The sequence below is a fragment of the Salvia splendens genome, unplaced genomic scaffold (assembly GCF_004379255.2).
Source record: "Salvia splendens isolate huo1 unplaced genomic scaffold, SspV2 ctg1156, whole genome shotgun sequence".
Classification (NCBI taxonomy): Eukaryota; Viridiplantae; Streptophyta; class Magnoliopsida; order Lamiales; family Lamiaceae; genus Salvia; species Salvia splendens.
The window spans coordinates 4,178-24,419 of NW_024598707.1; the positions used below are offsets into that span (position 1 = coordinate 4,178).

At 37.4% G+C, this 20,242-nt stretch overlaps 2 protein-coding genes and 1 pseudogene across 3 annotated transcripts; 1 reads left to right on the forward strand and 2 right to left on the reverse strand.

The window, feature by feature from the left end:
• Positions 1–2,768: 2,768 nt before the first annotated feature.
• LOC121788821 (probable WRKY transcription factor 14) lies at positions 2,769–5,320 on the reverse strand. Of its 2 annotated transcripts, none has more exons than XR_006047939.1 (4): positions 4,521–5,226; positions 3,863–4,003; positions 2,941–3,585; positions 2,769–2,858 (listed from the first exon to the last, which is right to left on the reverse strand). XR_006047939.1 is itself a non-coding variant. In XM_042187428.1 (4 exons), exons 2-4 carry the CDS (start codon positions 5,072–5,074, stop codon positions 2,994–2,996), a joined length of 1,287 nt encoding a protein of 428 aa, XP_042043362.1. In that variant the 5' UTR covers positions 5,075–5,171; positions 5,272–5,320; the 3' UTR covers positions 2,769–2,993. The 2 variants fall into 2 exon arrangements, 1 of the variants encoding a protein (XP_042043362.1); XM_042187428.1 differs by adding an exon at positions 5,272–5,320 and having other exon boundaries at positions 2,769–3,585; positions 4,521–5,171.
• An 8,605-nt stretch (positions 5,321–13,925) lies between these two features.
• On the reverse strand, positions 13,926–14,006 carry LOC121788825 (annotated as a pseudogene).
• A 2,202-nt stretch (positions 14,007–16,208) lies between these two features.
• On the forward strand, positions 16,209–19,342 carry LOC121788822 (probable choline kinase 2). Its single transcript, XM_042187429.1, has 7 exons — positions 16,209–16,761; positions 17,184–17,305; positions 17,426–17,618; positions 18,349–18,466; positions 18,562–18,609; positions 18,806–18,906; positions 19,037–19,342. The coding sequence occupies exons 1-7, from the start codon at positions 16,408–16,410 to the stop codon at positions 19,133–19,135; spliced, it is 1,035 nt and encodes a 344-aa protein (XP_042043363.1). The 5' UTR covers positions 16,209–16,407; the 3' UTR covers positions 19,136–19,342.
• The last annotated feature ends 900 nt before the right edge of the window (positions 19,343–20,242 follow it).

A 20,242-nucleotide genomic window follows, 5' to 3' on the forward strand; every position in this document is an offset into this window, starting at 1 on the left:
CTAATGGAGAGGATTCCCGGCCACATTTGAAACGACGTCGCTTTATTAACTGCCATAAACTTCCGGTTGGGTACAAAATCGCCACGTCGAATTAGTGGATCAGTAATCGTGTATGTTGGTGAATGCGATTTTAAGTAAAATTTTAACATCACTTTATATCCGCATGATATTATAACTGCGCTTTTTAGTTTTTACTAAAGTAATCGCCTTAATCACATTTGTTTTTTCCTAAAGTAATTTTATGACTTGACTGAAGATATTACAAGTGCGCTTTCCTAGATATTATAATCAACTAGCATTAATTAGGTGGCTTTTATATATTACTCTCTTCATCCCAACTATACAAATTGATTGAATTTTTTATGATAATTAAATTAAGAGATTATTAGAAAAGAAAATTATACAATAAACTTTGTAATATGCTATCATTTATTATTTGACTGTGATTTAATGCCAAAGAGTTAATAGAGAATTAAGAGAATTATCAAAATAAAAATTTTAAAAAAATTGGGAATCATGAGGAGTAGTACTATATATATTAGAAAATGAGATTAAATTTTTATATTTTCTACAAAAATCTGTTTATATGTTTGGGATAATCTTAAAAATAAAATAAGAAGCTTTTCTTTTTTTGTAAGAGAGGCTACTATTGGATTAGTTTACTCATCATCTAATTCAACACATAGAATTTCATGTGTTGATTGGTGTTGTTTATTGCTTTGAATCATTTATATATTGGCCTAATTAAATGTTAAATAGGGAGTACGATACTAGTAGTATATTTTTGTTCTCTCTTAGAAAAGTATGCACACCTAGGTGTGATACAAATTTTAATTTATTTTATGAGTAGAAAATGAAACTTATAATTAGTATATTATACTAGTATTTAATTTATGTTAGTTAATATAAATAACAGTGAGGTGTTTTTTTAAAATATGATTGCGATAAAATATAACGAAAATGGCGAAACACTTAATAAATATAATTATTTAATGACTACGTGTGCGGTCAATTACATGTTGAAACAAGAATTACTTATGCCGATATGAGAAAAAAAATAGTACTCGATCCTATGAGAAAACGACATATAGATTCTATAAGCAATGACTGAGATATATGTGGGACTAAGCTTAACTATTAAATAATGTTTAGTCGTTTAATCATCGATTAGTCACTAATAACACCCAGATAAGTGTGACCTGTTCGAATCTTCTATTCACAATACTTAAATTATTTTTTTGGTTTTGTATCTTCTATGCCATGGAAAGTTCGTGTGGTTATAATTGAGTTTTTTTTATTTATATTTTATTTTAGTTTAATTAAATTCTTTATATTTTCATAAAATTGCAATGATGATGACGCAAAGTAAAAAAAAAATAATGCAATTATTATTCAAATTCGTAAATTATAGAGTATATAATTTTCCATTTTTCAGTCAATCTCCATGGAAAAAAAATATTATATTTATATATAGTCCTATGTTGTGATATTGATTAGCAAACCTAGTTTAGGTGGAGGATAACGTTAAATTTGGGGTGAAGTGGAACACTAATGATGCGGAATTTGACTAAAAATTAGGAGAAAAGCGCGATAAGATGTTTTATAAGCACGACTTTAAGTAAAATCATTGCATGGTCATTGTAATGAGTTTTAATTATAGACTATAGTGCGATATATCCAATCAAAATCATCACACCTCAAACAGTTACCCCAATACACATATCTTATAGATGCTCTTGACACAAATATAATCAAATCCAATGAACTTTGGACTTTTCTTATTTTTTTCATTGTAGGATATGACTTGAGTTGCATTGGGGTACCAAAATACTCTCATCACTTATTAATCGATGGACGGATTTGACACCTCACTTATCAATTGCATCAACACTATTATAGAAGTTATTGGGGAAAATAATTAGTTTACCATCAATGATTATATGACCGACCTATATGTATAAGTTAAAATAGAGGAAGACTATGGTTTTGCAATTATCATATTTAAATAGAGGACCGTGGATTTGCAATTATCATATTTAGAAACATATATATATACAACCGAATTTGATACATTGGCATTCCAAGAATGTACTTCATTTTAAAATCTTGATTTTGTCATACCTAAATAATTGGCGTGGAATTCAAATTGTAATCAAAACAAAATTAATCATTTTTTAATGTCTAAATAGTGTAACTTCTCTGAATTAATATGCAGAAGCTTCCCAAAGAATTAAACGTCCATTTTCTCTGTAAATTGCATTGCATGTGTAAGAGTAGAGTTAATTATTTTCTTGTCTAAACTGTGGAGTACTTGCGATTGAATCATTTCCCACCACAAAGTATACCACACAATTATGTCTTGAAAGTTGAAACAATTGAAATGATTCCACCTCAACCACAAAGCATTAATTAAATCTAGAAATCAGAAAAAAAATACTTAAATTAACTAGTACAACAATGAAGATTAAAGAACAGAAAGCGGAGGAACCCAAAGTTTTGTATCTCATGGCTACATTACAAAGTAGTATCAATATATAATTAATCACCAAACTCTGCACACATGCAATACATATATAATTAATAATATATGTATATATAAGAGTAATTAATTAATCAACCCCAATTGTAAAATTGGAGTCCCATCCCACATCATAATCCCTTCATTGAGCCATCCTTTCATGTCTCATAAATGTACTTTTCGCCACTGTTCAAACCTTCTGTTCCTCAGCTTTCTGTCCCATCCACCAATATTCCAAACTGCTCCCATATTAACCACCACTCTCTCACTTCTTAATTAATTATCATAATACAAATAAAACCCTTTTTTCACCATATAATTTCTGAATCTAGATTAAACCCTGAAAAAATTAAATAAAAAAACTAATGTAAAATAAAGATAAGTTGGGAAAAAAAACCCCTCCCCACGTGTAAAAAACTCACACTCATAAATCATGCATGGAACTGAGTGGGGGCTTCTGTTGCTTAACATCATGTCACGAATCCCCCTCATCCTCTCCGCCTGCGCCGCCGCTGGAAGCGGCGGCGGCTGCGGTGGTGGTTCCGCCCCAATCGTAGAAGCCGAAAGGGTCCAAACCCTTGCCGCCGTGATCACGGCCGTCAAATCCCTGTATGAAAAGCAAGTCCAATGAATCGGCCTCGATCTCGCCGAGGCCGGCGAAGAAGCTGTCTTCGTTTTGATTGGATTCCGGCAACGCCGGCTTGTAGCTCTGCTGCGAGAACCCATCGTCGAATTCCGCCTCCTCCGCCGCTTCCATTGTTTGGTTGTTGTTGTTGTCGAATTCTTGATCCACCTCCTCTTTCACGGCGGCGGAATTCGTCGACGACGGGGCGGCGGTCTCCGTGCTGGTTTCCTTCTGCTCGTCTTTCGGCTTCGGCGAGGTTTTGGCGGCGGCGGTTTTGGACGGCTGAGATCGCGTGGAGCCGGCCAGGGCGTTTCTCTGAGTGGGCCATGGGTGGTTGTGCTCCGACGTGTATGTAATCACCAGCATGTTCGGGTCGGTTCGGCTCCGCTCCACTTGCTTCCTCGCCGAACATCCCTTCGAACTACTACATCTGTAATAACCCCTACATTTTCCAAGAATAGCTCATTTGAAAATTAAAAAAAAAACTTCCCAAATTATTCATTAATACAATTAATTTGACTATATATAAAGAGCAGCTAAGTTGATAATTTAAAATTCTGAAGCAAAAAACTTGTCGAATTAATCATACAACCAGTTAATTTTATCATAATTATGTAATGATTAGTTTTATGTCAATTTATCAAAAGATCTAATATGAGAACTCAAACAAGGGTTTTTTTTTCTCTCTATGTGAGGAAAGAAAGGAAACTCGATTATACCTCGGATAGGGCGAACCCTTGATAGGTTTCTGCCCGTATTTTCGCCACGCCCAAAGATCGGAGGGCACGATTTCCCCGCTGGGCCGGCTGTTTGCGGGCGCCGGAGCCGGTATACAAACCACCTTCTTCGCCTGGCTTTTTCTGATCATTTTCATTGCATGAAAATAATTTAATTAAATAAAATCAGATGATTTTGTCACAAAATTACGATATAATGAAATGAATATATTTAATGATTGAAATGGTAACATATGATTTTGTGTGTGCAGTTTTCAGACATGATCAGTGGCCTTTTTATGATTCTCTTCTTTTCACTAAAAAAAGCCTAAAGTGGTGGAGAATTTGAAAGACTTGACACAAAAAATCTGTGTTTGTGGGATATGGCTCACAGTGGCATGGAAGAAAAAGTCAGATTTTCATGGTACTCGCAGAGATTCACTGACTTTAGATGAAAAAAAGAAAGAAGCTAATAATCTTGAGATCCTCAACATGTGATAGAGTGAGCTAAATTAATACAAAGACTTAAATTAATGAAAAGTCTTCCTGATTTCAATGGTGTTTTGGAGTTGTCATTAATTGCGTAATTAATGAATCCCTAATATTGGATTTGGATGTTAATTAAGAGAGCCATCATTTCAAGGAAAAGAAAATTCCCCACCTTCTCCTGATCCCCGCATTTCGCGGAGATGAGATCTGCAGGCTGCTTTCAATCAAGCAATTCCCTCTCGAGCTGTTGCTCGGGGAGATTAAAGCATGATGATCATTCGCCACTAACATCGGAGCCACCGCCGCCGCCGGAAAAGAATCGCACGGCGACAGTGGTATCGGCAGCTTCGCGGTGGGGGAGATCTGGAGCATCCTCGAGAAGATATTCGGAGGTCTCTTCATCTCCTTGTCGAGGCTAATTTTTTGACCTAGATTGCTATTTCCCCCAAATCTCATCCCGGCGGCGTCGCTAGGTTTGATCATGTCGAAGAATCCTGGCAGAGGCGGAGGAGGAGGAGGCGCGTGGATCAGCGGATCGCCGAGTTGCGCGAACGGATCGCCGAAATCGGCGGCCGAGAAGGCGATCGGATTGGTGGGAAACTGCCACTCCGGCGCGGCGGCGGGGGTTTCAGCTGGCGGATTGGCGCCGCCGGTGGCTCTGATTATGTCGGTTAGATCTCCTTGATTGTAATTCTCCATCCACTTTAGCAAGTCGCGGCTGCACATAATCGCTGCTGTCTCATTAGACTCCTTCGATTTGATCGCAGCAAATTAGAACGTGCAGTTTTTGATTGAAGCTTGCTGTTGTTGCAGAACTGAAAACCTAATTTAGGAAGTTGGCAACAAGAGAGATTAAGCTTTAGAGAGAGAGAGAAGAAAGTCGCTGACTTCAGTATATAAAACAGCTCTATTCCATACGCTACCTTGAAGAAAGAGAGATGGAGAAGGAAGAAATATTTTATTTAATTAGAGGGTTTTAACATTTAAGAAGGTTTGGATTATTTAATTAGTGGAAATGAAGACATCAAATGGGTCAAAATTGTGCAACTGTTTCTGTTAACTTAATTAATATGTTTATGTTGTTGAATCCTTGCCATCTCTATCCATCTAATTATCTTGGGCCACGCCTTTTGTTGTTTTGCAAAGTGTAAAAGCGTTTTAAAAATTATTCGATTAAATTAATGAGTTGTGGAAAAGGTCATTTTTTGGAATACAATTGTAATTGAAAAGTATATGGAGGCGGCAAGTAGTCGCAATTCGCGGAGAACGTTTCAATAAGGTTTTGTAACCAATTATTCTCTTTCGATTTCACCACTCAAGTATTCACCACAGTTGATAGTTGATACATGCATCTTCACCAAATTAAAGTAGAATGTATAAGTTGTAGTATAATTAGTGAAAAAATAGAAAATTCTAGGGTGTGGTGTTGAAAAAAACTTAACATGCATGCGTTAATGAGAATTAGGTCAGTCATACTACAATTTTAACAGGAACGAATTTTGAATTTGAAGCACGGCATGATGCAAGAGAAATTAAAGTTAAATATATCAAACCAAGGGAATTTAATAATCCTGATACTTAATGTAATAAACCCTATAAATAATAACGTCATCGATGATGATGCTAAATCATGAGCATTGGGTCGATTCTGATTCATCTACGTTTAAAAAATCAAAATGACAATTCATAAAGTTTCAATTTTTTTTATTTTTCCCGCGCACGTCGAAGATTTATTGCCAAATCGAAGTGGAAGGCTCTTTATATGTATTAATATTGATTACATTGATAATTAAGTAGTGGAAAGGACTAGCCAATGTGTTAATATGATGGCTTCACACGCACATATTCAGGTGTCAAGCCATTATGACATGTCTTGATGCAAGATTTGTGTGCTCATGTGCCCCAAATGTGCAAATTCGAGTGCTAGGTCTAGTTGCCTAGTCTGGGTGAGCAGGTGCTCAATATGCGAACGTTCATGTGTCTAGTCTGAGTAAAAGCTCTAGTTGCTCGAGTGTGTCAAACGCACACCACATAACGCCGAGTTTGTCAAACGTTTTGTTTATGTTGGCATTTCAAGTTTTCAGCTCAACTTCGATTTCATTGAAATTGTTCATTATGAAATACTATTGTTTTAAATGATGGTCAGACTTTAGGTTAATTACAACATAGTATTATTTTTAAAGGCTACTTTATGTTTTAATGTCACTTTTAACAATAATTTAACAGTTTCAATAAACTTGTCACAATATGAGAAGATAAAATAAAATAACCAGAACTAATGTGAACAAAAGAAGACGAATAAAATTTCAATATTACAAAGAACCGAAAATGTGTTTATTTTAATTCATCTTCTTATTTGCTACAACATGAAGTATGATTCTTTAGGGAATTAATTATTAACTTCCATCAATGTTCTAAAAATGTCCCATACAAAGATTTTAAAATTTAAATAACAATCCAAATTAAATTTTCAATTTTTCTTTCTGATTTATATATGGACAAAAATAAAATTTAATTGTCAAATCATGTATAGCTCACCATTTTCTATGTAGTACACAAGACCAATTAGGTCACCCGCAACACGTCACGCGGGTGGCCCGAGTCACATTACGGAGGGACGAGACAAGCGCGGGACGCGTTGCAGCGTCCCGGCCAGTCACCAACCCGTCCCCAGCACGTCACGCATTCCGTCCCTCCGAGACGCGGCACAGGACGACTCGCCACGCACTCCCAGGCCATGCGTGACTCCCACTCGCCGGCCCATGAGTGGGATTCGTCACGCTGACGCAATAAATCATTTTTTTTAATTTGAATTAAAATAAAATAAAAATAAAAATAAAAAATTGGCAAACGGTAATGTTACCATTTTTATAGCCGTTTCCAAATTTTTATTTTTAATTTTTTTACTCTATAAATACTCCTAATTCATCCTCATTTCACACACAACTACACATCTATTCTTCTCAAATCATCTTCATTTCCTCTCCAATTTGGTTGGAAATAAAAATAAAAAATGAAATTGAATGAATAGTAATTTAAAGGAGGGTTAAGGGACGAAGGGTTGCAGGTTCCGTCCCTTAGTTAAGAGATGGAGTAAAAAAGTACAGTGGGGCCAGTGAATAATAATTTAAGGGTTTAGTAACATTCCTTAAAAAAAGCAATAATTATACATAGAATAAATGCATACGTATACACACACATCAGCTGGTGTATACACACACACAAGGTGTGTATATGTGTATGAGTGTGAACGAGTATATGTATATATACAGTGAAAAGTAAAAGTGGGCACATGCAGAGGTGGCTGTTGATTAGAGTATGCTTCAAAATTGGGAAAAATTTAAAGGGCCTATTGGCATCGAACACGTCATCGGCCTCTTTATTTTTGATGTGACGCCATCGAAATAATTAAACTCTCTCGCACGACTTAGCAACTTATTAATATATGGTCAATTTATTAACTACTTCTATACTATATATCCCAATTTATCCAATATTGTCAAATTATATCCAGAATTATAGAAATTTGTTATCTTAATACGTACCCTATTCTCAAAATTATACTCCCTCCGTTCTCTATTATTATCACTCTTTTCTATTTCGATCTGTTCCTCAATAATTGTCACACTTCATTTTTACCATAAATGGTAAGCAGGTCACAAATTCCACTAACTCACTTCACTCACATTTTATTATATAACCAATATAAGATAGTGAGTCTCACATTCTACTAACTTTTTCAACCAACTTTTCTTTACATTTCTTAAAACTCGCGTCCAGTCAAAGAGTGACAATTAATCGGGGACGGAGGGAGTACAAATTTCTTGGTAATCCGTACATGGTAAAGTTGAGTACGTAGCTTGAGTATTTAGCATGGGATGTATTTAAATATTTTTATTTGGTTAAATACCGAAAATAGAAGTTTTTGCACCAAGAAATGTTACAACGTCACGTTTTGATGAAAATTAGTAAAGAAAGTGTAGATTTGACATCCAACAATTAGTTCAAATTCAAAAATTAGCAGAGTCGGATTATGTAATGTGAGTAGATACTTAAGTATATTCGATTGTTTAATTCGTAATTAATGATAAATTGCTATTTATAGATCGTACATGGACAAGGTCATGTGGAAGTGAAGATTATGATACGGCGTTCTGTAACGAATATTAATTTCAGCACATGGAGTGGGGAATTTAAGAATGCTCCAATTGGTGGGTAAATTGTATTTTTAATCTAGTGCCAATTAACTACGAGAGTTACTAGATTTACATCTTGTGAAAATTTTAGACTTTAATATGCACTCTAATAAATGAAAGACAACTGAGATAGAATTTATAGATTGGATGACTTCTTTTTTCAAACTATTTAGTTTTTGGAATAATTTCTCATACATATTTTGTGTACAATATTGATGCTTTTTTGTCAAGAGTTTAAATAGCTCAGATTAGTGGTATGTAGAATACAGACAATTGTAATCAACAAGAACATTTGAGAGCCGATTTGATGAAACGGTTTGACAAAAAACTAATCGCAACCAATGAGAATTCAGAATGGTAGCCCAGTGAAGGAACAACCGTGACAAACGATAACGTGCAAGATAAATGAAAAAAAAAATCGAAATAAATTCATGGAATCCAATGAGGACATTTGCAATATTTTTCTAGGTGTCGAGGGCAATTATGGTAGTTCAGTTTCTTCAATTCATTAATCACAAACAACAAAACTTAATAATTCATGAGATAGTAAAATTATAAAGAGGGTCTTTATTTGAAAGATTTGTGGTGGTCCATCTCCAAAACACCCTAGTGTTCTTCTTTTTTAGTGTTTTCGAATCATTGTTTAATTTTGGGTAGAGACAACACATAACCCATGTTCGTGCATCAAACAAAATACCCACAAAAAAACAAATTTAAGACTGGGATTCTCTGACATGGAATTTGTCCTCTTAAATTTTTTATTTTCTCAAAACCCCCCTAAGTTGAAGCATCCTTCCATGTGATAATTAATCATTATTTAATCCCTATTTGTTAATCAATTGTTAGTACTTAACAATTAATTGAAGCCGTGACTCACCCCTAATTACGACAAATTCTACCCCCCTCGATGCTTACGGCTCATTATTTATTTGATTATCATCCGATTTTATTAATTAGACATTTGTGATCAAAGTCGTGCTTAATTAATTATTAGTGAGTCCTCAAAAGTCTTCTTTTGGTGTCGATCGGTCGGCACGCGAGACACTTGCTCCACCGGCAGCTACCGTCTTACGTCACCAGCCACCTTCATCATCACCGTCGATCTTCCCGTTTTGTACACGTGGATGGCCCCGATTTTATTTGGTATAATTGAGATTTTTCTTAATTATACTGCCTTTTGTTCCCGCAAGAGTCGTGTTTAATCTCAAATAATATTTAATGTGATTTAAACATATAATTTGTTTATGTTATTTACTTGTTTATGATATATTTTGAAAGCTGTTAGTTAGGGTGTTATTGGTTGGATGATATGTAAGGAATTTTTATATAGTTCTGAACAGAGATGAATTTTGCAATCACTAAAATTTATGGATCTCAAATCAAGATGAATCATTTCTTCAGTCCTATACACATTGATTATTAATTTATAATATGGGTGGGAGTTTAAAATCATTGTTGGACAAATTCAAGAATTTTCCTTTGATCACTTCATTCCAGTGAAGCATAAATGGAACAGTCAGCAGTTTATTAATTTAATAGATCAACTTGCAATTCTAGTTTAATAATTGTGAATAATTTCCAATGAGTTAATTAATTATTTTGCGAGGTGGGTGATTGGTGAAGTAAGGCTAGATAATATTTTAACTGCATGTTGTTCATCTCAAGAAGATAAGGACAATCCAACAATTAAGTATAAACGAAGAGATTAAAAACACATTGAATATAAGCTTAACAAAATAAAATTAATTCATAAAAATTTTCTAATTAATGAGGTAGTGATCCTACCGTTGATTTAGTGGATGAATAAATCATGACCGATCGATGATGAGATTTTCGATCATCTTTCTTATGTAAATCCTCTTCTCAATACTCATGGTTTTTAAATCTAGAACTAAATATGGTTCGATTTTAGTCAATTTGGCCAATTCAACTCATGATCATAAACGGCGATTTAGAGGCGGCGGCAATGGCGGTGGACTACATTCTCCGGTTCATTCGGGGCGGGCGCTATTGATCGAAGAAAAGCAAAGTTAGCATGTAAAAGAACGGAATCGGACAATCTCCAAAAGCATTTTTATTCCAAAATATAAAAAGTTAGTTATGTAATTTAAAATTCTAAAACTAAGCTAACGACCAATTTTTAATAAGTATCCACTATCTTTATAAGCTAGCTCAATATCTGCCTCTAAATGACAACTTTACTTCCATTACAAGAAAAATATTGCTCTAACTTTTCTATAGTTTTGGGGATTCATTACGAGATCTCACGCCCCTTTATTTGGATTTTAATGAAGCCACAGAGAAAGCAAAGGTCATATTTTATACAGAATAACAATAAAAATATAAAGAAACAAATTTATTTTAATTAACGTTGTCACGTTAGGGAAGCATGATCTATATAATTTCTGCACCATAGCCTATGATAATACGATAGAGGCCGGCATCGCTCATGCCCTAAATATTTGTTAATCTATTAATTGTAGTTTTCCTCGTCTAAAAACATGTCAACATGTCTATTAGAACCTAGCATTGTTTTTGGACCCGATTTTGAGGAATTCGATTTCCAATATTAGTGGTGGCTTTAGAAAATAAAACTCGTAATTCGTAAATTCGGGTACATTGGAAAAGGTCCTCGCCGGCATTAGAAGGTGAAAGCGGTGCAACAATAACGTATCTAGAATTTTAGATTTGTGGGTGCAAATTTTGCAGCAAATAAGTATATAACTAAAATTTACATTATGATATACACATAAAGCATGAGATCATGCATATACGAAAAACATCCTCAAATGATCAAGCATGTCTCGTATATTCTCTCATTCCAAGTTTATAAGTTGATTTCACTAATTGAATTTTATCTTGAAATGAATTTTGAACTAACACAAATTAAAATAATAAATATGTATTTATATTTTGTACAGATGCTAAATATAAACACAAAACCCAATAATTTATCATTGTCAATTTTTGCAAATGGTTACAAATAAGAGAAATAGCAGGATTGGGCTTAAAATTTAATTAGTTGTTGGGCCACAAGGGTTTTAGGGGCAAGATGACAATCAAGGATATATTAATATTAATAACAATAAAATTAGAAAAATTACTACTCCTACTATATTTTGGGTACAGTTATGCCCTTTGGAAGTGGAATGTGGGCCCTCTGTAACATCATTTTTCTTGTAGTACTTGGTTATGTTGATATATTTGTTGTTATTATAAGTAGTAGTAGTAATTTCTTTTGTCCAAATATGGTTCGATAACTTGCGATGCTGATCGCTATATTAATTTATTGCGCAATCAATTATAACTTATAAGTACTAATTTTAAAATCAATCCGTTAAAATTCTAGAGTCTATTGGGTTTATAACTTTGTATAAAGATTATGATTGGAATTTGAAGAAAAAAGCGATTTTATAACATGTTTGTTCATTGCACGTCGACCACTCGACTCGACTGATTCATTAGTTGGCTAGCATTGTCGAATGACATACATAAAGTTAAAAATGTCTTGTAATTTCTCTCACCTTCCAAATTTTCTGCCACGAACATCTGTTACAGACGTACTCCGTAACGTGACCGGTAACTGACTTCTCGTGGAGAAGCAGCGATTAATCCTTCGACGAGCTCGAAGGACGGATCGCGAATTTGCTGATTCACGGACGTCTTCCGTTCACAACAAAGAGAAAACGATAATATTCTTGTAGCACACATTAGGTCTAGGAAAATATTTCATTCATTGATTGATTTAAATGATAACAATACCTCATATTTATAATACTAGAATACTATTACCCTAACTTATCAAACAAGAAACAAATATCTAAACATATAATAGAAAGATACGGTGAATCAAAAGATAATTACATAATTGGGATTTCCTAAGATATGGGATCGTATCAACTCCCCCACGGTTAAAATCCACATTGTCCTCAAGTTGGAAACCACGAAGTAATGACGAGAGTTGAAAGCAAAAGCTTTGGCAAGGTGTCTCCTCCTGGATCAAACGCACACCAAACAGTTGAACGTCTCCCTTCATCACATCCATAAAAAACCAACAAAGGAGACCCAATGTGGTCAGCAAAATTCCACGCCACAACGACAAGCTTGTCCACGCCTCCAAGAATGTTAGAATCTAGCGTGTCCTTGCGCGGAGGGATCAACCTTGCATCGGTATCGAGCGATGTTGATCGATGATTCATACTTGTAACATCACTGATATTCAAATCCACATAGACACCAGCAATTATGCGCAAGCCGGTGTAAACACCATATCTGTTCTTGCCCCAACAATTCTCAACAATAGATTTGGATTGCAGTTGAACAACAGTGAATGAGGCGATGACCTTCGGCACTTCCACAGTGGAATCGTCCTCCTCTACATCGTCTAACAATGCCTCTTCCTCATTCACTTTACTCATATCGGGGCTGCGCGGTAGGTAGATTTCCACAAAATATGAAACTCGCTGGTCTTCGGGTCTGTCATCTATACCTTCCCTAGGTCCATGATTCTCATTAGGCAATCTAATGGCAACATTTGATACAACTCCTGTATCCGAACTGTCGGCATCACGATCCTTGGTTTTCTTTGTTGCTCTCTCTAATACAGAGTCCTCAAAATCACCAAGCTCCTCTTCGCCCGTACCACGATCATAAACGCAGTCGAAAACTCTGGCTTCCACACAGGAATATGCAATCTTCTCATCTAAACTCGAGGAATCAGAAGTTCCATATCCTTCTTGCTCCCTCAATCCAACACTAACTTGGTAATCTGGTTCACACCGACTCCCAAGTGAACAAAGACCAGAAGTAGCTTTCTTCTTCGTCGCTGAACTTGACATTGAGCACTCAATATACCTATTATGAGAGAGAGAGACGATCTTCTCCCCCAACATAGATCATCACTTCCAAATCTCTCAAAAGATATATCGTCTGTCGGGTATCCCTGCTGCGTGCGCAATCCAGACGGGTCCCAACAGGTAGGCGAGCGCGAAGGCTGGTGCGAGGTCTGATTGGTCACACGCGCGGACTGATAGTATAGGTCCCACGGCCGGAGGCTCAAGCGCGGTGGCTGGTCGGAGTACGGGTCATGCAGAAAAATGTGAGAACAGTATCAAAATTGAAAAACCAAATTATAATGTGAGAATAGTATCAAAATTACTATCTCCAAAATAGATTAAAATATATATATATATAAAAAGGGTATCAAAATTAATTCTACTTCAGAGTACTCCCTCCGTCCTAAAAAAGTGCTCTATTTTGCCATTTTTGTCCGTCACACAATAAGAATCATATTTTATTTTTTACCATAAATGATAAGTAAGCTCCACGTCCCACTAACTTATTTTACTCACATTTTATTATAAAATTAATATATATAAATCAGATCCATATTCAATTTCTCAATTTATGCATGTCATCCTTGATCAGGAGTCATGCTAATCTTCTCTGTATCGTTCCACTAACTTATTCAACTCTCTTTTCTTTATACTCCCCCAATTCCATTATGAGGGAGACTTTTCTTTTCTGTCATTATTTTGCGAAATTGATAATAAATAGTTAGAGTGGAGAAAAAGTAATATTAAGTAAGAGAATAGTATAGATACGACTCTCTTCTATATTATTCTCTCGCTTATTTCACTTTATCTCCACCTTAACTATTTATTATCATCTTCGCAAACCAACGACCGAAAAGAAACGTCTCACTCATAGTTGGACAAATGGAGTACTCCATATTTTTTTAAAATTCGTGTTCAAATTAATTAAAACTCTTATGGAAGGAAGGAGTGAGTAGTAGATACTTTTACTTTGTAACTGAATAAGAGCATCCGCAATAGCGGAAGTCTGACCGGCGTGCCGGTCGTCCGTCTCGGACGTCTGCTATTGCATCAAATGAGGCCGACGCGGACGTCCCCGACGGATGAGAGGTCGTCCGTCGATTTCCGCGGACGTCCGCCCCGACGTCCGCTATTGCGGCGTGACGACGGACGTCCCATTTTTCTGAATTTAAAAAAAAACTCTACATATACGGCTCGTTGCACTTCGTTTCATTCGCAACACTTGTATTGACGAGTTTCTATCTCTCTACTTTCATTTCTTTTGAAGATAAATGGAGCACGACCGTTGTTCTCCCGCTACGAGCGAGTTACAAACGCAGACGTTCCCCATTAGAGGTGGGGAAACGCCGGCGAAACTGCAGGGATGCCCGGGATTATGCCCGGAATGGCGGCGATGATGTCCCAAATGCCAGCGATGATGGGCGGGTACTATAATATGTACCCTTGGGCGGGTGGGATGGTGCCCCAAATGCCGGGGGTGAGTAGAGAGATGGTGCCCCAAATACAGGGGTAAGTGGAGGGATGGTGCCCCAAATGCCGGAGATGATACCGGGTATGGTGATGCCCGGGATGGTGCATGGGGTAGCAGAATGTGGGTCTCCTAATCACCTGGGGACAACATGTATCACCCCTACGTGGATTTATTGTGTAGTAACAGTACTCAACTGGAGACTCAATTCACCGGCAATGAGTATAGTCGAGGATCCCTACATCGGGGTTAACCAGACTATCGACAGGATGTGGTGTCGTATTAGCCAGAACTACATCAAATTTAGCCCGCCAGGTGGGAAGCCTCACGGTGGAGAGCAATGCCTGAAATAGTGGTAGCGGCTGAGGATACAATTCACCTGATTTACCGGCATCTACCAAAACAACGTCCGTACGACAACCAGTAGCATGTCCATGGAGGACGTGAAGAGTTTGTCCATGCACCAGTTCATCGACAAGAAGAAGAATTTCGGCGCCTTCAAATACTAGGATGTCTATCTTGTGCTGCATGATTCCGCCAAGTTTCGTGCGGGTGTTGAAGCTGGCTGGCCGAAGCGGACGAAGCTCAACTCCTCCGGCGAGTACAGCAGTGTCGGTTCCCACGACCTCCTCGAAGCCGCCGCGGATGTTCCGACCCCTCCATCGTTTTCCCGCCTCCGTCGCCCGGTTGGGCAAAAGACCGCGATGCCGGCGGTTAGGGGAAGCGCCAGCGGGTCCCATGAGGTCCAATCGGCAGCTCCAGCTCCAGGTCCTACCGAGGACAGTGCCGAACTCACCCACCTTGCCCGCATGCAGCACAATCATGTTTTGCTAGAGACCATAGAAAAGTGGCATGCGGCGACTGACCTCTTATACAAGGAGATGTTGAAGGGGGTCATCGACAGTATGAGGCGCCAGTTGGGTCAACCACCCCTTCCCGGGAGTGACGGCTGTGACGGCGGGTCTGGCCAAGGGTACGGCGAGGAGTGAGTCGGGGGTTGCGTGTGTTGAAGCTTTGGGATGTTTTTTTTAACTATATATTTTTTTGAACTATGTAATTTTTTTAATTATATATATATTTTTTAATAAAATGATTCCATTTTCCCCATATTCGTATTGAAATTTTAATTTCGCAAAATTGCATATTTGTAAATTTGTGAATTTTAATTACCGGGATGTCCACAGGGATGTCCGCTGTTATGGAGTGGAATGTCCTTATGATATGACAGTGCTATGGAATGTCCTTATGACGTGACATGAGGTGTTTTAGGATGTCCGCTGGGATATCTGCCGGGACATCCGTCCGGACGGTGGATGCTCTAAATTATGCTCTAAGTAGAGAAAAATAGCTGAGCTTCCGGATTGAGATGCCACGTCACGTGCGGTCCACGTGGACGAACCGTTTCCCGGTGAAGCACCGCCAAATGGCAACGGTTAGCATTCATTCCGAGTCCGAAGGCCTTCCTCTCTTCTTCCCTCTTGGTGAGGCGGAATTCTCGATTTCCCCCCAACTTTTCAAATCCCTCCAGATTCCTCCATTTCTCCTCCGATTCAATCTCCCATGGGATCTCCCGACAAATCCGCTCGCATTCCCGATGACGCCAGGAAGATTCTCGTGCGCATGGCGGCGGAGTGGCGCGACATCGTCGATCCGCAGGCGCTGCAGGTGGTCCCGCTCAAGGGAGCCATGACGAACGAGGTCTACCAGATCAAGTGGATTAGGAATTCCAGCCCTGAGGAGCCGCTGCCGAGATCGAAGAAAGTGCTGGTCAGGATTTACGGCGCCGGTGTGGATGTGTTCTTCGATCGTGGGAATGAGATACGCACGTTTGAGTTCGTGTCGAAGCAAGGCCAGGGGCCTAGGCTGCTCGGACGGTTCGCTAATGGCCGTGTTGAGGAGTTCATTCACGCTCGGGTAATTAATCGCTACTATATGAATTTTTGCTTCAATTTGTTTGTTGGTGGAGATCAACTGTAATTGAAGCTGTAGAGTCGAATCCTGGACTCTGTTACGTTGGCAGAAGGTTTGAATTTGGTATGTGTTTATGCTGGAGAGCCTGATGAAACTTGTCGAGTCTTCTTGCTGTTTTGACTAATCTAGTATATTTGGTTTAATTAATCGAATTGCGAAAGCAAATGAACGATCTCTTTAGATGTTTAATTTCACTCAGAAATTTGAATTCGGCAGCTGTTTATACTGGAAGACTGATGAAACTTGATTTAGTCTTCTTGCTGTTTCAATGAATTTTGTATCTGTTGTTTAATTAATCGAATTTTAAATGAACAATCTCCATAGATGTCTAAACTAAACTTGTAAATAAATTGCCGGATTTTCAGACACTTTCTGCCGCTGATTTGCGTGATCCTGAAATATCTGCTATAATAGCTTCTAAAATGAAAGAATTTCATGACCTGGATATGCCTGGATCTAAGAAGATCGTCCTCTGGGATAGACTGAGGTGCGCCCTTTTCTCTCTGACAATTTCTTTCTCTGTATAAAGAGTGATATTTCATAGTAACTCCTATGCACTACTTGTGATTCGATTGCTTACATGAGGTTTTATGCGATAATGTTTCAGAAAATGGATTACGGAAGCCAAACGTGTTTCATCGCCTCAAGAAGCCAAGGAATTTCGTTTAGGGGACCTGGAAGCTGAAATATCGGCTCTGGAGAAGAAACTCTATACCAATGATCGTATAGGATTCTGCCACAATGATTTGCAATATGGTAACATAATGATGGATGAAGAAACCAGATCGATAACCATAATTGTGAGTTTTAAGCTATGCCTTTTATGGCGTTAGTGGAGATCGATCTTAAATAATGTTCAAATGCTTAAATTCCTTCTTCTAATGATGTAAATTCCATAGGCTATAGGACGATATATGCAGAAGCAGAGTTAGTTAAGGAAGATGTTGATGTTTGGGAACTTGTAGGTTAACTTAAGCTTTTAGTTGGCCGTGGGTTCTTTGAGAGATGTGCTCTTCTCTGTACATGACTATGTGGTTGAGTGACTGATAGGACGGTGATGGGCCGACAGGTATCCTAGTGGACTTTGGTTGACATAGGTCAGTAATGAAAATGTTTTCATCCAGTAGGACTTGATCTTATGGAGCTATTGCTTAATATGCTCCAGTAGTGCAAGCGTAGCTCCTACGTCTATCATTTCACCACCTGCATAGTTTTCAACTAGAGGCAACTCGGTCCTTAACTACATTAACTGGTAGCCCAAGTCAAGCTGCATTAGTATATGAAATACAGACTTACAGTACACACCTGAATATATAGTTATTCTTTGAAGCCACAGATTTACGATTCTGATATACTAGCATTTTGCATTCATTGTGGTTTCCAAGTAGTTATTTTTGATCGGATACCTTGTTATGTTTAAATGTAGTGAGATACACATATGACTCTGTGATAAGCTCAATGAAATGAAGATGGTTCTTTGGTTTCACATGTACTTTCTTCTGATCACAGTTATCTTGTGTTGGTCCACAGGATTATGAATACGCAAGCTACAACCCTATGTCCTTTGACATTGCAAATCATTTTTGTGAGATGGCTGCTGACTATCATACTGAAACCCCTCATGTCTTGGACTACAATAAATATCCAGGTAGAGGATTTACTCTTCCCTTCAAATAATGCCTCATACTTCTCAACCTCCTTTAGTAATCGGGTAATTAAAATTCAGTTTGTCTTCTCATCCAGATCTGCAGGAGCGTGACAGATTCTTGCGTGTCTATCTGGCTGCCTCAGGTTGGTGGTTAATTTAATTTCCATTATATTTAAATTGCTTGTGGCAGTTCAACTCTATTGAGATGATGATTTCCTTTGGAGTCTCAATATTTGTAAGATGAGTAGAGAAAAGCTGTAGCTGTGGATGATTATAATATACTATTATTACCCTCTTCTTTCGTATTTGTTTGTCTGAAGTGCACGAACTTTGCTCCAGGAAAACAACCTAGAGACTCGGAGGTGAAGCAATTGAATCAAGAAGTGGAGAAGTATACTCTTGCTAGCCATCTTGTTTGGGGGTTATGGGGATTAATCTCGGTATGTGTTATCAATCTCGTATCATCATCATCATATCTCAAGTATTCTTGAGATCGAACAACTCACCTGTTTCTGACGATTGTCTTAGACTTTATAACAACTGTTTCGTGCTTGTGTGTTATGATCACAGGCGCATGTCAATGATATCGATTTTGACTACGTAGAGTATGCAAGACAAAGATTTCGAGCTTACTGGGCAAAGAAACGTGAAGTACTGGGAGATTCATAGTTGATGGCGAATTGTTCAGTTCTGATAAAAAGATGTATCATGATTGTCTGAGTATGTTTTTAAATGCTTTAGAACTGTGAATTGTATATCATTTGACATTTAGGATTTAGCTTATTGTGAAGGTATTTGTTGCCTACTTTTGAAATTGGATCTTGATGTAAATTAGATGTTGATATTAAGCGGGAGTGTCAGTTACGACATACGAAATTGAAATTTTAGTCTCTCAATTTTGTCACTCGTATACTTACAAGCCCTAATTAATGTAAAATATTAGCACTAAATGTTCATGAACTAAGTCTTAATATGGAGTGTATTCTAATTGTATGTATGTAGTTGTCGTGTACACATATTAAATTGATGATGTGGTTGAATTATGTGCCAAGTGTATTGTGAAAAATTGTACTAGTATTAGTAAAATTCATTGATGGTCTCATTCATGTAGAATTTTTGGGATGTTACATCGAATACAATTTAGCCAAAATTAGACCCGTGGTAAAATTGAAAATTATATTCAAATTTTTAGTTTTTACCATCCATTTTGATTTTAACAGATATTCTACCAAAATTCATAATTTTTACGCCCGATTTTGAAAGTTATTCGACCAAAATTCATGATTTCGAAGGGGATTTGTCTCAATCATATTCGTAATGCTTTTCTTCTCTTATTTCTTTTCCTCAGGTAGAGAAATAGAGAAAATAAAGAACTTTGCATGCTAAAAATATCGTTTTGATTCTTTTATTGCATGAATGATTTACTATCATTTTTATGTAACTTATGGTTTGGCGTCATTTTTATGTAACAAAATACCCTCTAGAAGAACCAAGTGAAAAAATAGCGAAAAAATGAGTTGATAGTAGTATAATATTTTTCAGAGAGTGCGAATATGAATGAGACTATTGATATAAATATTGCGGTTCAATTGGATTGAATCACTACTCCATAAATGAATTAACACATCTGGATCTCTTGATGAAGCCAACTAACATGGCGATGATTCTCTTCTCCCTCGCCCTCCTCCTCGTACCTCTCGCTGCCGCCGCCTATCCCCATTCAACCCCCTACCATCCCCCTTACCGCGGCAGCGAAGCAAGAAATGCCCCACCGCC